This window comes from Poromitra crassiceps (genome assembly GCF_964638095.1).
Source record: "Poromitra crassiceps genome assembly, chromosome: 3".
Lineage (NCBI taxonomy): Eukaryota > Metazoa > Chordata > Actinopteri > Beryciformes > Melamphaidae > Poromitra > Poromitra crassiceps.
This window is the reverse complement of record NC_139625.1, coordinates 83,729,629-83,750,561: the sequence shown is the minus strand read 5'-3', so window position 1 is coordinate 83,750,561 and position 20,933 is coordinate 83,729,629. Positions and strand designations below refer to the sequence as shown.

Here is a 20,933-nt window from a genome sequence, read left to right as displayed (position 1 = left end):
CAAAGCTTTGGGGCTTGCCTGGTGAAGTGTGCTGGATCGTGGATGAAGGCTCACGGGCTGTGATCGATCAGAATCACGGAGATGGAGATAGGGACCGACATGTCGGTCCTGGGACGCGGTTGAAATACCACTGGGATGACTGGGTGTAAGGCAATCAGGCACCAGGGCCTGGCCGGTTGGAAGATGGCCAGGATTCAGTTCGGGTCCGGATTTGGTCGCGGTGAAGGTAAACATTATGAAGGAAAAGGTAAGAAGGAAGGGAGGAGCTTGTATATATCACAACATTTGGTGTATGACATCACGTGCCGTTCATATTGACCTGTTATCCAGCTTGGACGCCGACTCCTGTCTCATGGCCTTGAGACGGTTCACCGCCCGCCGAGGCAAACCCTCCGAGCTGCTATCTGACCAGGGGACCAATTTCAAAGGAAGCGACCGCGAGCTGCGAGAAGCATTCGCAGCCCTCCAACCAGACCTAAAGGCACAGCTTGCCCCCCAGAAGATCGCCTGGAAATTCAACCCACCAAACGCCCCTCACTTCGGCGGCTGCTGGGAGCGAGAAATTCGCTCGGTGAAGCAGGCCCTGCAGGTGACGCTTGGGGCACAGCCGGTTACGGAGGAGGTGCTCAGGACACTCCTTATCGAAGTGGAAGGAATCCTCAATTCTAAACCCTTGGGCTACACCTCATCGGACATCGCTGACGCCGATCCGATCACCCCTAACTCACTGCTGATTGGACGGCCCGACGCGTCTCTCCCGCAGGTGGTCTACCCCGAATCCAAACTTCTGAGCAGAAGATGCTGGCGCCACAGCCAGCTCCTCGCCGACCATTTCTGGAAGAACTTCATTAAGTTCTACCTTCCCAGCCTTCAGGCCCGCCAGAAATGGTGCACCGAGAAGCCAGACCTGCTCGTTGGACAGGTCGTGATGATCGTAGACCCCCAGCTCCCGCGCGCGCTTTGGCCGATGGGGACAGTCACCAAACTTTCCCCGGGACTGGACAACAAAGTAAGGTCTGCAGACGTAAAGGTGGGGACCCGTACCTACACCCGGCCGGTGGCCAAGCTTATCCAGCTCCCCTCACTACCAGGCTAACCGGCCGAGCCCTGCCTACGCCTGGTGGAACCGGAGGGCCATTTCCGGAAGGATACAGATTCCCCACAGGAATCTGGGGGCGGCTGTAAAAACGGCCTGCAATGGCCCACGGTCAGGCCTGTTCCATGGGCAGTCGATGCTCACGGACCGACGCCCCAACGACGTAATGATGATGACATCATCAACGACGACAATGATGACGTTGACAATGAAGAGTTCACCTGTGAGGTCATCGGCGACCAAGGCGATCTAGGCTGACTGTGATGGCAGACGGGACTTTACGGGGCCATCGATGATGTCATACCTCCTCGGGCGTTGTGACATCACCAATGACGTGATGTCATACACCAAATGTTGTGATATATACAAGCTCCTCCCTTCCTTCTTACCTTTTCCTTCATAATGTTTACCTTCACCGCGACCAAATCCGGACCCGAACTGAATCCTGGCCATCTTCCAACCGGCCAGGCCCTGGTGCCTGATTGCCTTACACCCAGTCATCCCAGTGGTATTTCAACCGCGTCCCAGGACCGACATGTCGGTCCCTATCTCCATCTCCGTGATTCTGATCGATCACAGCCCGTGAGCCTTCATCCACGATCCAGCACACTTCACGAGGCAAGCCCCAAAGCTTTGCCCCCAGCGAGCCAACAAGCTTCGCTACAATTTGGGTCCATGGCCATGCCCCGGGATGTCGTGGTCGGCCTTCGCCGTGCCCACCTGGCGGTAGGGCGTCCCGGTGGCGGGCTCGGCGGGGCCATGCCAGGTGCGCTCCGCTTGGTGCTCAGGGTCAGGTCAGCACGGTGGCTCCAGAGCCAATGACCCAAACTACGGAACCCACTGCTCCAGTGCCACTGTCACCAACACTCCCATCTAGCACACGCCCGGCGACAGAGGTCGCTGACCCTGAGCACCAAGCGGAGCGCACCTGGCATGGCCCCGCCGAGCCCGCCACCGGGACGCCCTACCGCCAGGTGGGCACGGCGAAGGCCGACCACCCCAGGACGGCCGGAGCCGAGCGCCGGGACCCCCACCAAGGCAGGGACCTATACTCCCGAGCGCCCATTCCTCAAATCCCCGACTTCAGTCGCCCTGACCCACAGCAATTCGTGAGCCTGAAGTACGCGCTGGAGAGCGTCCTAGGAGGAGACCACCCGGAGCGCTATAAATTCCAGATACTGATGGAGCACCTGAAGTTCGACCGGGCCCTGCTCGTGGCGCAGGCCTGCGCCAACTCCCCCCAGCCCTTCACCAGCACCATGGCGGCCCTGAACGAAGAGTACGGGCAGCCGTACCAGCTGGCCGTACGACGGCTCCAGGAGATCGAGAAAGGGCCCAATATCGACGGTAAGACCCCCGAGGCACTCAAGGACTTCTCCCTGACCATAGGCGCGTTGGTGACCCAGCTAGAGCTGGCGGGCGAGGAGGGGTACCGAGAGCTAGGCTGCGGATCCACTGTCCAGCGCCTGGCGGACAAGCTCCCCAACGAGCTACGCACCAGCTTCCGCCGCTTTGCTGACGCGCGCGAAGTATCGTACCCCAAACTGCGCGACCTGCGAGACTGGTTGGTGACTGAGGTCCGGGCCCAGAGAGACCTAACCGCCCGGAGAGAGGGCGCCCGCCAGGGCAGGGACCCGCAATGGGACCCCCGGCCTGCTCTCCATACTTCGGTCCTAATGACCAGCGAGCGCCATGAAGCCGTAAGGAAACCCACCAGCGATACGGCCCCCTACCTAGCCAAGAGGTACTGCCCGTACTGTAATGAGCGCGAGCACTCACTCAACAGCTGCGACCGCTTCAAGTCAATCGGCGTCAACCAGAAGCGAGCATGGATGCGGGCCAAAGCAAGGTGTTGGCGCTGCGGGCGGGACCATCGCGACCAGGAGTGCGACCTGTCAATGCGATGTGGAACCTGCAAGGGCCGGCACCTCCGGGTCCTGCACGAGCTCATAGTGCCCACCCCAACCAAGGACGCAAGGAACCCCAAGAAGTCAGAATGGAGGAAGCCAAGAACGGACCAAGAGCCCCCCAAAGGGACGGACCACCACGCCCGCCCAGACGGATCAAGCCCCCCCGCTCCCCCGGAGGAAATCGGGGGGAGGGTGTACTACATCGGGAAACCGCCATGGGAAAACCGCCGTGTCCTCCTTAAGGTCTGCAAGGTGGTGATCAAATACGGAGACCAGCGGCTGGACACATACGCCATAATGGATGATGGGTCAGAGCGGACCTTGCTCCTGCACTCAGCGGCACAGCAGCTGGGCCTCACAGGCCAGCCCGAGGATATGCCCCTGCGGACGGTGAGGCAGGAGCTCCAGATGCTCCACGGGGCGGCCGTCTCCTTTACTGTATCGCCAGCAGGGTTTCCAGAGCAGACCTATCACATCAAGAGGGCCTTTACGGAACCGAACCTTGGTCTAGGCGAGCAAACTTACCCCATTACCGCCCTGCAGCAGAAATTCCACCACCTGAGGGATCTGCCCCTCCATCAGTTCGAGAGGGTCCATCCCGCCCTGCTCATAGGCTCAGATCACCCCGAACTGCTGAAGAACCTGGAGCTTCCGCGCACCGGCCCCCCCGGTGCTCCAATGGCAGTCCGAACCTGTCTCGGATGGGCACTGCAAGGCCCAATCCACGGCCTTAAACACCCTCGCCAAGAACAATCCTGCCTCCTTACCAGCTACGGGGCCCCACCGGCAGATCTCTACCAACAGGTCGTGAGGCTATGGCAGATGGACGTGCTCCCTTGGCGGAGCGAGAAGGCCAGCATGAGATCGCGACAGGATCAGGAGGCCATCACCTGCTTGGAGACCAGAACTCAGCGGGTGGAGATAGATGGCATACGCCGCTACGCTACTCCCCTCCTACGTGTGCAGAGTTTCCCCCAACTGCGGGCACAAAAGGAAGCCGTGCTCCCCCAGCTCCGAAGCACGGAGAGGAGGCTTGCCCGAGCCCCGGAGCAAGCCGTTGCCTACACAGCAGAGATACAGCGGCTGGAACAAGCCGGCTACGTGGCAAGACTGGAGCCTGGGGCCGAAGACACACCGACCAGCTGGTACATCCCGCACCACATGGTTGAACACAACGGGAAGCACCGGGTGGTCTTTAACTGCTCGTTCCTGTACCAGCGGACGGATCTCAACAAACTGCTGCTCCCTGGACCGACGTTGGGCTCCCTGCTGCTCCCCGTTCTCCTGCGCTTCAGGGAACACACCGTTGCTGTAAGCAGCGATATACGGGGGATGTTCCACCAAGTCAGGCTCCTCCCTGAAGACTGGCCCCTCCTCCGCTTTCTGTGGAGGGACAGCAAGCATGATGAAAGGCCTACCGTATACGAGTGGAGGGTACTCCCCTTCGGCACGACGTGTAGCCCGTGCTGTGCTACCTACGCCCTCCAGAGACACACCCTGGACCATACCCAGCCGGGGGACGTTGTGAGGGACTCAGTCCTCCAAAACCTCTACGTGGATAACTGTCTACAAAGCGTGGCTACCGAAGTAGAGGCGAGAGCCCTCATCGATCAGCTACGGACTACCCTCGCACATGGCGGCTTCGAACTACGGCAGTGGGCATCGAACCGCCCTGATACCATCCGCCACCTGCCCCCAGAGATCAGGTCCACCAGTGCGGAGAAGTGGATTTCCCAGGGCCAGCCCGACCAGCAGGAGTCAGCCCTCGGTCTCCAGTGGCACTGCCAGCAGGACACCCTCTCCTACAAGTCACGGGCAGTCAGGGTGGACCAGATCACCATGCGCTCTATCTACAGGGTGGTCGCAAGTCAGTACGACCCCCTCGGGTTCCTGGTCCCGTACATAACAAGAGCCAAAATCCTCATACAACACTTATGGGACAAGGAGCGGGGCTGGGATGACCCAGCCCTACCCGAGACACTGCTGCAGGCTTGGAAAGAGTGGGAAGACGAGCTACCGCAACTGCAGAACGTCTCTCTGCCGCGATGCTACACTGGCCCCGACATGGACTCCCCCCTCTGCAGACGGGAGGTCCACGTGTTCTGCGACGCATCTGAGCGAGCGTATGGGTCAGTGGCATATCTCAGGACTGAAGGTCCCAGCGGACAGGTGGAGGTAGCCTTCCTCACGGCGCGGTCGAGAGTGGCTCCAAAGAAACAACAGTCCATCCCACGCCTAGAACTGTGCGCCGCCTTGACAGGAGCGCAAGTGGCGAAGGTACTCAGGACGGAGTTGACAATCCCCATCCAGCGCACCGTACTATGGACCGACTCGACCACCGTCCTCACCTGGCTGCAGTCAGAGTCATGCCGCTACAAAGTGTTCGTAGGCACTAGAGTGACGGAGATCCAGGAGCTCACGGCGGACAACGGTTGGTGCTACGTGGACACCGCCCAGAACCCAGCGGACGACATTACGCGGGGAAAGCCCCTCTCCGCACTCACCACCAGTAGCCGTTGGGGTGGCGGACCCCCCTTCCTCCGTCTCAGCCCAGATCACTGGCCAGAGCAGCCCCAGCCCCGCACCTCCTCGGACCCTAGTGAAGAGTTGAGGAAGCCAACCTACTGCGGCCTCGTGTCGGTTCCCCCCATGCCGGCCGAGCTTACGACCCTCGGTACCCTCATCGAGGATACCGCAAAGGCGCTGCACGGGGCGGCCGGCGAGCCGCTAACAGCTGAGGACTATAGGAAGGCTGAGACTTCCAGACCTCCACCAACGAGTCCAGCAGGACTGCTTCCCGGCCGACCTCACGCAGTTGAAATCCAACAGGCCAGTACTGAGAGGGAGCCGCCTCCTCACTCTGGCCCCAGAATACGACGAGAAAACCGAGCTCATCCGTGTGGGAGGTCGCCTACGCCATGCGAATCAGCTCGACCCGGAGGCCGTCCATCCAATCGTGCTTGATGCTAAGCACCCAGTCACCCAGCTGATCATCAAGGCATTCGACGAAGGGCTGCATCACCCCGGCCCCGAACGAGTCTTATTGGAGAGATATTGGATCCCCCGGGGCAGGGAGGCTGTCCACCGGTTCCAGACGGGCTGTGCCGAATGTCAGAGGTGGCGCAACAGGCCCGACATCCCCAAGATGGCCGACCTGCCTCCAGCATGGCTGCGCCTACACCAACCCCCCTTCTTCTCCACAGGAGTGGACTGCTTCGGCCCCTACCTGATCAAGATAGGACGAAGGAACGAGAAACGGTGGGGGATACTCTTCAAGTGCATGACAACACGGGCCGTTCATATTGACCTGTTATCCAGCTTGGACGCCGACTCCTGTCTCATGGCCTTGAGACGGTTCACCGCCCACCGAGGCAAACCCTCCGAGCTGCTATCTGACCAGGGGACCAATTTCAAAGGAAGCGACCGCGAGCTGCGAGAAGCATTCGCAGCCCTCCAACCAGACCTAAAGGCACAGCTTGCCCCCCAGAAGATCGCCTGGAAATTCAACCCACCAAACGCCCCTCACTTCGGCGGCTGCTGGGAGCGAGAAATTCGCTCGGTGAAGCAGGCCCTGCAGGTGACGCTTGGGGCACAGCCGGTTACGGAGGAGGTGCTCAGGACACTCCTTATCGAAGTGGAAGTAATCCTCAATTCTAAACCCCTTGACTAACCTCATCCAAGAGATTCCAGCTTAATTCACCTCATCCAAGAGATTCCGGCCACATCCGAGAGATTCCTGCTTGATTCGGGTATTTCTTACTCCCCTAATAATGTCAACCATTAGCACAACTAAATCCGGACCCGAACTGAATCCTGGCCATCTTCCAACCGGCCAGGCCCTGGTGCCTGATTGCCTTACACCCAGTCATCCCAGTGGTATTTCAACCGCGTCCCAGGACCGACATGTCGGTCCCTATCTCCATCTCCGTGATTCTGATCGATCACAGCCCGTGAGCCTTCATCCACGATCCAGCACACTTCACGAGGCAAGCCCCAAAGCTTTGCCCCCAGCGAGCCAACAAGCTTCGCTACAATCCTCAATTCTAAACGAAGACGCAAGTCCTTCGAGCCGGATCGAGGACTTGCGACGCTCAGAGATGGAGCAGGAGTCAGGTGAGCTCGCCCTGGTCACGACATCTCGTCGACCAGAGGAGCAACCCTTCCCCCACCAGGTCGAATCTGGATACAGCCAAGTATCCAGCGTTCGGAGTAGTACTAAAGGGCCAGACCCCCTACACTCCGACCAGACGATCCAACCGGGGCAGGAACTCATCCGTAGCCACCAGCTTAATTCACCTCATCCAAGAGATTCCGGCCACATCCGAGAGATTCCTGCTTGATTCGGGTATTTCTTACTCCCCTAATAATGTCAACCACTAGCACAACTAAATCCGGACCCGAACTGAATCTTGGCCATCTTCCAACCGGCCAGGCCCTGGTGCCTGATTGCCTTACACCCAGTCATCCCAGTGGTATTTCAACCGCGTCCCAGGACCGACAAGTCGGTCCCTACCTCCATCTCCGTGATTCTGATCGATCACAGCCCGTGAGCCTTCATCCACGATCCAGCACACTTCACGAGGCAAGCCCAAACGCTTTGCCTCCAGCAAGCCAACAAGCTTCGCTACAATTCGCTACAATCTAGATCGGCCAGGAAAGGGCCGATCTAGCATCGAACTTAGCCTTGTCTCGTCGAGCTAGATCAGCCCTTTCCTGGTCTGCCTGAGCAGGGAGTCGGTTTTCCTGGTGGCTACGGACGAGGTCCTGCCCCGGTTGGATCGTCTGGTCGGAGTGTAGGGGGTCTCGCCCTTTAGTACTACTCCGAACGCTGGGTACTTGGCTGTATCCAGATTCGATCTGGTGGGGGAAGGGTTGCTCCTCTGGTCGGTGGGGTGCCGTTACCAGAGCGAGCTCACCTGACTCCTGCTCCATCTCTGAGCGTCGCAAGTCCTCTGATCCGGCTCGAAGGACCAAATTGTAGCGAAGCTTGTTGGCTCGCTGGGGGCAAAGCTTTGGGGCTTGCCTCGTGAAGTGTGCTGGATCGTGGATGAAGGCTCACGGGCTGTGATCGATCAGAATCACGGAGATGGAGATAGGGACCGACATGTCGGTCCTGGGACGCGGTTGAAATACCACTGGGATGACTGGGTGTAAGGCAATCAGGCACCAGGGCCTGGCCGGTTGGAAGATGGCCAGGATTCAGTTCGGGTCCGGATTTGGTCGCGGTGAAGGTAAACATTATGAAGGAAAAGGTAAGAAGGAAGGGAGGAGCTTGTATATATCACAATATTTGGTGTATGACATCACGTCATTGGTGATGTCACAACGCCCGAGGAGGTATGACATCATCGATGGCCCCGTAAAGTCCCGTCTGCCATCACAGTCAGCCTAGATCGCCTTGGTCGCCGATGACCTCACAGGTGAACTCTTCATTGTCAACGTCATCATTGTCGTCGTTGATGATGTCATCATCATTACGTCGTTGGGGCGTCGGTCCGTGAGCATCGACTGCCCCTGGAACAGGCCTGACCGTGGGCCATTGCAGGCCGTTTTTACAGTATTTATTTATTTCCTGAGAATAGTTCATTTGTAAAAACAGATTTAAAGTCATTTTTAAAATTAGCCCAATAGACAACACATGCTGATACACCCTAGCCCAGTGATTCCCAGGAGGTACGGAATTTCTTCCAATTTGCCTCAAACATCCACTTGGCCTCAAGGATGAACTGATTAGATTTTGTCGTCAAAGTTCAAGGTTACTGTGACCTCACGACGTTTCATGCTCATTACCGTGATATCTCAGGAACGCCTTGACGAAATTTCAAAGTCTGGACAGACATGCATGTCGACTGCTCACTTGTTGGCGGAGGCATATATAAAGGTAAAGTCCCACTGATTGTCACACACCTGAGTGTGTGAAATTTGTTCTCCGCATTTGACCCATCCCCTGGAGGAGCGGTGAGCGGCAGCAGCGCCGCGCTCGGGAATCATATGGTGATCTAACCCCCCAATTCCAACCCCTTGATGCTGAGTGCCAAGCAGGGAGGCAAATGGGTCCCATTTTTATAGTCTTTGGTATGACTCGGCCGGGGATCGAACTCACAACCTCCCAGTCTCAGGGCGGACACTCAAACCACTGAGCCACTGTGGTGTGTGGTCGTTTTATTTTTATTTTGTAGATGCGTGGAGTGAGTCCAAGGCTTACGTGAATCCGTTTGCAAGTGAGGACTCGTCAGGTTGTTGTCGAGCCTGTTTCAGGTTGTTTGGCTCTGTGTTGTTGGTGGAGCAGGTCTGTGGTGACCAGTGTTGGGCAAGTTACTTTCAAAATGTAATAAACTACATATTACTAGTTACTTTCATTTGAAAGTAATAAGTTACTTTACAATATTACTTTCTGTGTAGAGTAACTCGTTACTTATTACACTACTTTTGCATTACTTTCACCAAAAACAACAGCAGCAGCAGAATGACATCGCCGCCCCGGAACCATCCCGAAAAAGAATTGCAAGCGCCTTGAAGTCAGTGTAAACAATCCAAAATTCTAAATGTTATCCTTTCATTTTGTCATTGTCGTCTATAGTGGTTATTTGCATAAAAACAGTTTGATTAGGAAATGATTGTATCTTTTTATCGGCTTTGATTTAATAAAATGTAACTCAATTTGTAACTTGAGTTACTTGACAAAGTAACTGGTATAATATTACTGAAATCCTATAAGTAATAAGTTATATTACTGAGTTACTGCTAAAAGTAATATATTACATGTAATATGTTACTTTTGTAATGAGTTACCCCCAACACTGGTGGTGACAGATCTCTGATCCACTAACTTGAGAGTGCTGTCCTGAGGTAACACCTAATCCAGTGCTATTGAGATAGTAGAGAGTTGTGTCATCTCCATTCACTCCAATGGACCAGTATTTTACAGCAATGGCGGCGGATCGCAACCTTGCAACAGTTCCCAGAACTAAGGTTCTGGATTAAGCAGCGCTGTAGAGTTGCAGCAGAAAGGACCGTTTATGATGTACTTTGAAAGGGTAAGACGTTTAAAGAGTCAAATTGTATATTATCAGCTTTATTTGATGCATTCAAACCAACGGCACAGCACGTACTTCTTGGAAGTATCCTTGGAACTATGTTTGATGCTAGAATGGATTGGCCTGAGGGACCTAACCCCGCCTTTGACACTAAAACCCAAGCAATCATCACTCATTCTCTCCCCCCGGCCGATCCATTCTAACATCGACCTGGAAGTATCTGAAGCTTTGTGAGTCATATGATGTGATGATCAAGCATCAGATAAATCATGTCGTTTGTAAAATGAATCAAATAAAGACAAACGGCCATTATACATTCTCAGAAAAGTCTTCCTCAGTCTGACTGAAGCTGGTAAACCACATGGCTGTTTACTCTCCTAACGTTACCGTTGCCTCTCCTTGCTTTGGTAGACGCCATTACTGTTTTGTCGACTAATGGAGTCACCAGCTAATTGTTTCACTTTAGGTTTCACTCTGGCACAAACAGTACGTCCACTTTGCATAAGCATGTTGTCCAAGTGCTGGTCTCTTCCTCCTCTCTCTCCTGTCTCTCATCCCTCTCTCTCTCTCTCCCCTGTTCTCTCCTCTCGCTCTCTCCTCTCCCTCTCTGCTCTGTCTCCTCTCTTGCTCCCTCTCTTCCTCCTCTCTCCTCTCCTGCTGAGGCACCCCCCCCCCCCACACACACCTCCTCCCATCTGGGCTTTTATCCGGCTCATAATTATTCTCTCTTTACTGAGTAGTTATCATCGACTGCTTTTCTCTCCTCTCTTCACTTCACTGCTCTCAGTCCCTCTCAGGTTGTTTCTTCTCCTTCCTCTCGTCATTAGTTGCTTCTCCTCCATTCTCTCTCTGACGCGTTATTTCGAATCGCACATAGGCTCCGCAATAACCACGCCCTGTGCCCGCCTACGCAGCAGTCAAGCGCCGGGATTGGCCAGGCGCCCATGCTCACAAACACTGCAGGGCTCGCAGCCCAGCGATTTCATTAACCAACTGAATAGCTCTTGAGAGCGGACAGCGATTTCATTAACCAACTGAATTGCTCTTGAGAGCGGACATTGAAATGAATTATGGCCACAAACTGAATGGGTGAATTGGGTGGGAAGTGAAAATGGCTAATTTATGTATTCAAAGCAGACCTTCAAAACAGGAAACCCAGAGATATTACTCTTGGGGTTGATGCAGGTTGATGGGATTTTCTCACAGGGCTTTCTGAGGAGAAAGATCATTATTGCCTCAAATATCAGATTAAGACGAGATGAAAAAAGTTGCGCTATAAGAACAATCTAACTGTGTTAGTTTTGCTAAGAAGTTTTGATGGAGAAAAACTTGTTAAAACATTGTTAATTTACCCTTTTACCGAAATCATGTTGGCAGCAGCACGCCGAGCTGCATGCAGGCTGAGGCCTTGTCAGTGTTCTTCTAGCGCACCTGGAGCTTGTCAATAAATCCTCATCCCATTGGCTCACGTGAGCATGGGCGCCTGGCCAATCCCGGCGCTTGACTGCTGCGTAGGCGGGCACAGGGCGTGGTTATTGCGGAGCCTATGTGCGATTCGAAATAACGCCTCTCTGACTCTCTCTCCTTCTCCCTCTGTCTCTGACTCTCTCTCCCTCTCCCTCTGTCTCTGACTCTCTCTCCCTCTCTCTCTGACTCTCTCTCCCTCTCTCTCTGACTCTCCCTCTCTCTCTGACTCTCTCTCCCTCTGTCTCTGACTCTCTCTCCCTCTCCCTCTCTCTCTGACTCTCTCCCTCTGTCTCTGACTCTCTCTCCCTCTCCCTCTGACTCTCTCTCCCTCTCCCTCTGTCTCTAGTTGTGTTTCCATTACACTCTGAAATGCGCAAAATCTAAATATCGCAATAGAAAGTGGGTAATGGAAACACGTAAATTTCGAAAAACCTCCCAAATATCGCAAAACGTTTTTGCGCTCTCATGAGGTGGTTTTTCAGACGTGTCGATATAGCAGTTTATCGCAAAAGTGTAATGGAAACAGTTTTTTCGCATTAGCACGTCATGTGACCCATTCTGCTTTGGAAAAGCAGCGAAAAATTAGGAAGAAACGGTTCGATAAGCCGTGGCAAAACCTCCGCAGCAATGGAAAACTTTGAAGCAACGCTAGCAGAAAGACGAGTGTTATGCAAAATATATATAAAATAGATAATGTTTAATGGCAGAAATCGGTCCGTGGTGACAGGCTGCCTGTGTGCGCGCATTTGGCACAGCGCGAGGGGATGAAAAGCAAGCACACACCGGTGCGGTGCGTGCTCCTGACTGAAGTGAATACAGTGACTGTGAGTAATACATTACACACGTTTCAGGTGCAGTGTTATAATTATAATACACAACATTGTGATTATTGACCAAATCAGCCTTTTCCCTCCTCCATCTCTAAATCGGACCAGTTGTAGGCTATTAGGCTATTAGGCTTTTTCCCTCTGCCTGTCGCGCTCACTGCATTCACCGCAGCCAGCAACATTTTGCAACTAATTTTATTTTGAATTGATAATCAGGCTCGTTTATATGTGTTGTAACTTCATGTTGTGATTTGCATTGACCATTGGTTGGATTTGAGCATGCAGGGGACGGGATATGGGGCAGATCCACTGTGGCAGGCAGCTGCTGGTAGGCTAATGGGAATTGCATTCAGGTGACCAAACGCAACTTCAATGGAAACGCCTACAAGTCGCAATTGTACATTGTCGAAGTTGTAGAAATATCGCAATTATTTTGCGAAAAACTGTAATGGAAACACAGCTTATGACTCTCTCTCCCTCTCCCTCTGTCTCTGACTCTCTCTCCCTCTCCCTCTGTCTCTGACTCTCTCTCCCTCTCCCTCCGCTGCTCACTGCTGTGGGTGGTCCAGGCAGTCTAGCCCCTCCCCCCTTTTTACAGATTTGGCATTTTCAACAGGATCAGGTTTTGGGAACAACTCTGGTAACCACTAGAGATCTGTAGCTAACATTAGCAGCTAGTAGGGCTGGCTATTGGCAAGGACCTCACGATACCATATGTATCACGATACATGGGTCACGATACGATTGTATCACAATACATTGTGATACAATTAGTGCTGCACGATTAATCGAATCACAAACGCAATCGCGATGTCAGCATGTGCAATTACATTACCGCAAAAGGGTGCGATTATTATTATTTTGTTTTTACTAGGGATGGGCATTTCTAGCAAAAACACTATTCGAAATTCGCTGGCCAAAGTCGACTTTTAATCGAAATTCGAAAATAATTTTCTTTTTTTCTTTCTTTTTTTTGTTTGTTTGTTGTGTGAGTGAAATGTTGCATTGTCTCCCATGATTCTAAGTTTAAGGCTTTATTAATTAATAGAAAAAGCTTCTGCTGTGGATTTTTAGCTCAAACAAGCATTGCACCACTGAAGTAAAGAACATGTTACATGACATTGACATTTTCGAAAATAAAAAACAGTTTTGACAATCATGAGTGGTTCATTAAATATTTAGTAGGCTCAGGTCTGAGTGCCAAAGGGGTGCCAAAGTCACCCCCTCTCCCTCTTCATGGGATTTCATCCGCCATTCATTTTTCCATAAACCTTGCTTAAAGTGCTTATAAAAGTTGTTTTACTTGCTCAAACCAAGCGATATGACTATACTTAGAATCAGGGGAGACAATGCAACATTTCACTCACACACAATTGTTTTTTTCTTTTTCTTTTTTCGAATTTCGACTTTCAATAATAAAAGTCGACCTTGATAATAACAACGATTATTCGAAAATTCGAAATTCGATGCCCATCCCTAGTTTTTACATGTGTGTGTGTGTGTGCCTCCTCTAACTAACGTTACACGCGACGCAGCACACACACGTTTCTCTGCCATCACACTGCACATCAACACTAGCGGGAGACTTCTCCCATGCACTCCCGCAAATAAGTAATATTATGCGCAGCAAGGTTCACAAACATATAACATCTTACCGAGAGGGAGAGAGAGAACAACCATGATCGCTAACAGCTAGCTAATAATTAGCCGTTCAGAAAAGCATGTAAACGGCCATGTGATTAGCGAGAAAGTCAGTAAAATAAGGAGAGAGCTGCAGGTGCTTATGCAGAACTAGTGCACATTTAAGTGCACAGTGGGTAATGACCCACTGTGATGAAGAATTTAACAAGGTTGATAGCAGAGAAAACACTGTTGCAGCTGCCTGCAGCAGCACTTCCAGGCTCCTAGCCTAGCTAGCCAGTCACAAGACGCCTTCAGGACCAACTCCAGTTCTTTTGCCAGTGCCTTGCCGGGGAGAACATGCAAACTCCACACAGATTTGACCTTGGACGGACCGGGGTTCGAACCCGGGACCTTCTTGCTTGACCTTTAGACAACAGTCCTAACCACTGAGCCACCGAGAGAGAAATAGAGAGCGAATAGATAGATAGATAGATAGATAGATAGATAGATAGATAGATAGATACAGTAGATAGATAGATAGATAGATAGATAGATAGATAGATAGCTAGATAGATAGATAGATAGATAGATAGATAGATAGAGGGGGATTAGTCCTGCAGTAATGTAAGGTACATTTTAGAGCCCGACCGATATATCGGTTCGCCGATATTGCATTTATTTTTTATTTTTTATTTTTTATTTTTTTTGTTATAGTTGTGTTTATTTGATATTTTTTCTTAACTATTTGTTCTATTTCTTGTGTTTTTGTATTTCTAGTTATTTATAATTATTAAATTCCCAGTTAAGTTTACTGTTTCATTGCATTGAGTTTATTAATAAGCTGTAAAATATCCTGCCTACATTACATATTTCAATTAATGTCAACTCATATCTTTGTCAACTGTTTGATATTTGAGGGTTGCTGATGTGGTGCCTCCTCTGGTCGTTAAGGGCGCCTGTTCGGAGGGAGTGGAACTCGTTGGAATAGCGTGATCCTCCCACGTGCTATGTCCTACCGGTGAAGCTTCCCCTGTCAGGTGAAAAGAAACGGCTGGCTAACTGCCCATGTCTCGGAGGAAGCATGGAGCCAGTTTTCGGCTCTCCCCAGATCGGCAGAGGGTGGAGCAGCAACCAGCATAAATAAATTAAAAATTAGCACTAATGGGGGATAAAAAATCGGTGGGGAAAAAAAAAGAATATCGGCCGATATATCGATATCGGAATTTTGTTACTCCCTAATATCGGTATCGGCATCGGCCTAAAAAATCCAGTATCGGTCGGGCTCTAGTACATTTCTAATGTATTTTCAGCTAAGGGAAAAAAGTGTGGGCCCCCTGCTGGACGTGAGCCAAACAGCATGTGAGGTCATGTGATCAGGATGCTTTCACCAGCCTTCCACTAGTGCGGTCCAGCACAAAACAGCCACAGCACGTGCCGGAGTTTTGATACCCGAGTGGGCTGATAGAGGTACCTCACTGATCAACCTCCCACCCCGCTCTGTCCCCAGGCGTGCCTCACTTCCTGCAGGAGCCTCAGGACCTGGCCGTGCTCTTCGGCGCCCCCTTCAGCCTGACCTGCGCCGCAGTCGGCCCGCCCGAGCCTGTCGAGGTGCTGTGGTGGGTGGGCGGGGCACAGGAGGGGGAGCCCCGCCCCTCGCCCTCTGTCCTGCATGTCCCAGGTAAGAGGTTCCACCTAGTGTTCATTTTGTTGACGAAAAATGTTCGTCGACGACCTATTTTCACTGATGAAAACTATACGTGAACTAAATAGAAACAAAGTTGTGATGACAAAAACTAAGGAAATCTGACATTTTCATCAACAAATAAAAACTAAACGAAAATGTTCTAGACGGACGAATTGAGAAGAAGAAGAAGAAGTGAAACAGTTAAATCTGTGTCTGCATTGCACGTTCAAATCTTAATACGAGGGATCAGCGTGACGTCACTTGACACCCAGAAATGCGGAACCCCCGCGGCAGTTAATAGTATGAGTTGTGTCAAACAAACGTTACTATCTCAAAAACTATACATCACATCGCTTATATTTTGACATTCTGAGTGAGAGCAGAAGTAGCTCAAGAGTCTGATGTATAATATATGCATGTCGTATTAAAGCTGTGTGAACTGTTGCAGTTTTAAAAATGTAAACAGAGTTAGCTGGCTAGAGTCGGACACTCAAGCCTCGCGCCACTTGGGCTCCATAGGGTTCCATTGCCGTTGCCACCCAGTGACGCGGTTTGTTTACCAAAATGCTGCTCGGCTGATCCCTCGTATACCATTCCATAATAACAGATTAACAGATATTTCCAATGAGTTTGGAAATTCTAAAGAAACAATAGTTAAGGTTTTCTTTGACTAAAATCAGACTAAAATACTGAGATTTTTAGTTGACTAAACCTTGACGAAATAAAAACAGGATGAGGTTGACTAAATGTGGTAGAAACTAACAAGGACATTTGTCACAGGACTGAGACTAAATTAAACAAGGGCAAATCCTGGCCAGGCCCACGTGTGTCGTGTGGCAACTGCGGGAGCATCCAGCTTACTTGGGTTGTAGATGGGGCACAGCCATGGAGGGAGAGACGCCAAATCTTGGCAATTGTTATTCCAGTCAATTAATGTTGAACAGAAAAATCACACATGCACGCGCACACACACACACACACACACACACACACACACACACACACACACACACACACACACACACACACACACACACACACACACACACACACACAGTATTATACTTGAATATTGGGGGGATGTGTCCTTTATCTCACCCTGTTATATCTTTGCTTTCGTCATGACAATACAAGAAGTAAATCTTCTCCATAAGGTTTAACATTTTAAGGAAAACCTAAGCACAAGATTTAAACTAACTCCGACTCTAAGGAAAATCTTAGCTTAAGGTGCTTTGTGGAACCGGCTCCAGAACCTTAACAGAAGAAGAGAAATCTTCTCAGATACATGGTCGCAGATTATTGACTCTGCCTGACCAACCTGCTCTCTGATGCAATCACATTGACTCAGATATACATACTGTGTGTGTGTGTGTGTGTGTGTGTGTGTGTGTGTGTGTGTGTGTGTGTGTGTGTGTGTATATGGTACAGTATTTACAGTACAGTCTCCGTCACCGGGCTGAGTCATGCATTTCACGGAAGTTACTGCTTTACTGTACTGTATTCTAGTTACACACACACACACACACACACACACACACACACACACACACACACACACACACACACACAGCTGACAGTGAGCGTTGGAATTAAACCAAAGGTCAGTCCCAGCGGGTGGAGCTGAGAGGAGGAGTGTGTGTGCGTGTGTGTGTGCGCGCACGTGCCTGTGTATGTGTGTAGTTAACAGCTTTGGGTCGGATTCAGTTCAAACCCTGTGTGTGCACGCCTGCCTGCCTGCGTGCATGCGTGCCTGCGTGCGTGCCTGCCTACTAGGGCTGTCACTTTTCATTCGAAATTCGAATGCAACTTCGAATGTGGGGGAGGGGGTTCGTTTTCGAAATGTAATTTGAATGTTCGAATTTATTTATTTATTTATTTTATTATTATTATTATTATTATTATTATTTTTTTTTATGAACCAAAATTAACCAGCTGCTGCTTGCTGGTAATGTTAATCCCATGTCAGAAAAAGTCTCCAGATTTGTCGCGTTAGTCTCTTCTGAGAAAGATTGTCTCCAGGGTCTGAAAAGTTGTCTCGAGTTGGATGCAGCCAAGTTTGTGAGGCAGTGTTGTGACTGTGAGCCAGCGTCCAAGCTAACACGTCGGGCTGATGCCCGGTGGCCTGCAGTGGGTTGCACCAGCTGTGCGTAAGTTGAAACGTAAGCTAGTTTGAACGTAAAGTCTCACTAAGTCCGAGTTTACGCACTACTATAAATATTTGGGTTGCACCAAGTTAAATAGTTACAACGTAGGCATAAGTTAGAACTTAAAATTTACACCTACGTCTTACTAGGTGTAAAGTCCTCCGTAAAATAGCAGTTGGCACGGATTGCAACTTGGCACCGTGGCGCATCGTTGTTTTGCGTCCGCAACGCGCTCTCCGTGATAAATTACACCCTTTGATATTTATGACTCACGCTTTTGTGTCCCACAAGCTGCAGCACTGCATACAAATTAAAATAACCGCAACAATTTAGTGAGGCAGGATGGTGGTATAGCCTACAATACTGATGAAGAGCTCACAGATAAACGTTAACAGTAATATGAACCTAAACGAACGTTACTCAATAACGTTCTCATTTGATTAGTGTTGATGAAATATGAAAGCACTATTTTGCGGTGGGCAACATGTCCTGTTTTCACTCCACTTAAACAACCGTAAATAAACACCGTTTCCACCATGCTTTTCACTGATTGGTCACAGATACTGTACACGTCATTGTCTGCGACACTATTTTGGTTAGTATGGACTTTAGGGTCTACTAGTTAAGATGTACCTTACGTCTCCGTGGTGCAACCAAACAAAGACACAACTTTAGTGTCAAACTAACTAGTTTGAACGTAGCAGTTAGTGTGGACTTTACACCCTAACTTAAGACAGAACTTACGTTCAGCTGGTGCAACAGGCTGCTGGACTGAATTTTTTTTTTTTTAATTAACCCAAAAACTTCGAATATATTCGAACGAATTTCGGGCAATTAAAGTTCGTTCGAATTTTATTTTGGGGAAAAAGTGACAGCCCTACTGCCTACATGCGTGCCTGCATGCCTGCCTGCCTGCCTGCCTGCCTGCATGCGTGCCTGCATGCCTGCCTGCCTGCCTGCCTGCCTGCATGCGTGCCTGCATGCCTGCCTGCATGCCTGCTGCCTGCCTGCCTGCATGCGTGCATGCCTGCCTGCATGCGTGCGTGCCTGCATGTGTGCGTGCCTGCCTGCATGCGTGCCTGCCTGCATGCGTGCCTGCCTGCCTGCGTGCATGCCTGCCTGCATGGGTGCGTGCCTGCATGCCTGCATGCGTGCCTGCCTGCATGCGTGCGTGCCTGCCTGCGTGCCTGCGTGCCTGCCTGCCTGCCTGCCTGCCTGCGTGCATGCGTGCGTCCGTGTGCCTGCCTGCCTGCATGCGTGCCTGCCTGCCTGCGTGCCTGCCTGCCTGCCTGCATGCGTATATATATATCACTCGATATATAGTGACTTGACTACAACACTGCACCCTGATGACAACACATCATAAAAAAGACATAACAAACATTACAGTAGAAAAACACACAAAACATCACATCACATTCACAGTTTCAAATCTACAACTAGATTTCGCTCTCCGCCCTCTCTCTCTCCCTCCCTCTCTCTCTCTCCCTCTCTCTGTCTCTCTCTCTGTCTCTCTGTCTCTCCCTCTGTTAGAAAGGTTCCCACGCAGGTGCTTGTCGTGCTTGTTGAAATTTGGAAGAGGTATCAGGTAAAAACTTGTATAAAATGATGGTTAAATCGGATTGAACATTTGCGTTCGGGAAGTGATGTCAAACCTGCCTGGAAGGGTTTATATAAGCCGCCATTACCACCTTGCAACGTTGTGATTGTCTTAGCTTTCCTACTTCTTCTCTCTGTATATTGATGTGACCGCTACGCTGCATACAGACACTAAGCTACGCTGCATACAGACACTAAGCTACGCTGCATACAGACACTAAGCTACGCTGCATACAGACACTAAGCTACGCTGCATACAGACACTAAGCTACGCTGCATACAGACACTAAGCTACTCTGCATACAGACACTAAGCTACGCTGCTAAGCTACGCTGCATACAGACACTAAGCTACGCTGCATACAGACACTAAGCTACGCTGCATACAGACACTAAGCTACGCTGCTAAGCTACGCTGCATACAGACACTAAGCTACGCTGCATACAGACACTAAGCTACGCTGCATACAGACACTAAGCTACGCTGCATACAGACACTAAGCTACGCTGCTAAGCTACGCTGCATACAGACACTAAGCTACGCTGCATACAGACACTAAGCTACGCTGCATACAGACACTAAGCTACGCTGCATACAGACACTAAGCTACGCTGCATACAGACACTAAGCTACGCTGCTAAGCTACGCTGCATACAGACACTAAGCTACGCTGCATACAGACACTAAGCTACGCTGCATACAGACACTAAGCTACGCTGCATACAGACACTAAGCTACGCTGCATACAGACACTAAGACAAATTCCTTGTATGTAACTTGTATACTGTGGCAATAAAAGTGATTCTGATTCTGATTAACAAAAAAGCTATCTGACTTACAATCAGGGGCGTCATGCAAGCCAAAAATCTGAGGGGGTGGACTCTGGCGGCGCCCACAGGGCGGCGGCGAATTTTTGGCGGCGCACAAAGTGCGGCGCCAAAAAAAAATTGGGGGGTTGGAAGCCAGATTTAGAGGAATATCTCATTTTAAATTAACAGACTGAGCAGGTGTAACCATAAGGCTATTTTCCAAACTGCTCAGCCTCCTGGAAAGATCCATAATCACCAGACTAAGTACATTGCCACTGCCCAGGCTCAATGGACTTGACAAAAAAGGGAGACCACACGTTTCAAAGCAATGTAACACAATGTTTATTTTGGCTGGTATTGCCTTTTCAGAAGGTAGACATCTTTTCTCTTCCATTAGTCTCATCTAGTGTCCTCTAGAGCAGGGCTTCCCAACCATTTTTGTGCCAAGGACTGGTAGATACATGGGAAAAAAAGTCACGGACCGGTTGTCAATTTTAATGGTTTTAGTTATATATATTTACTCACCAGGTGGCAACAAAGGGTAAATAACAGCCTTTTGTGTTGTACTGTATGTAGCCTATACAGTATTTATGTTTTTGTTTTAACTACAAACATAAATAAACGTCAACTTGAAACTATGTTTCAACTACCACACACAGCCTATAATATTATAGCCTATGTTTATTAAAAAAAAAAGAAAAAAAAAAAAATTACCTCTCAAAAATCTGAGGGGGCAA

General features: G+C 50.4%; 1 protein-coding gene across 1 annotated transcript in view; it reads left to right on the top strand.

The window, feature by feature from the left end:
* The window catches only part of tyro3 (TYRO3 protein tyrosine kinase), a 68,884-nt gene that overhangs the window by 10,077 nt on the left and 37,874 nt on the right, over positions 1 to 20,933 (top strand). Inside the window, exon 4 of the mRNA XM_083633290.1 lies at positions 15,468 to 15,638. Within this exon, the coding sequence (XP_083489416.1) occupies positions 15,468 to 15,638 (171 nt within the window). The remainder of the gene's footprint in view (positions 1 to 15,467; positions 15,639 to 20,933) is intronic.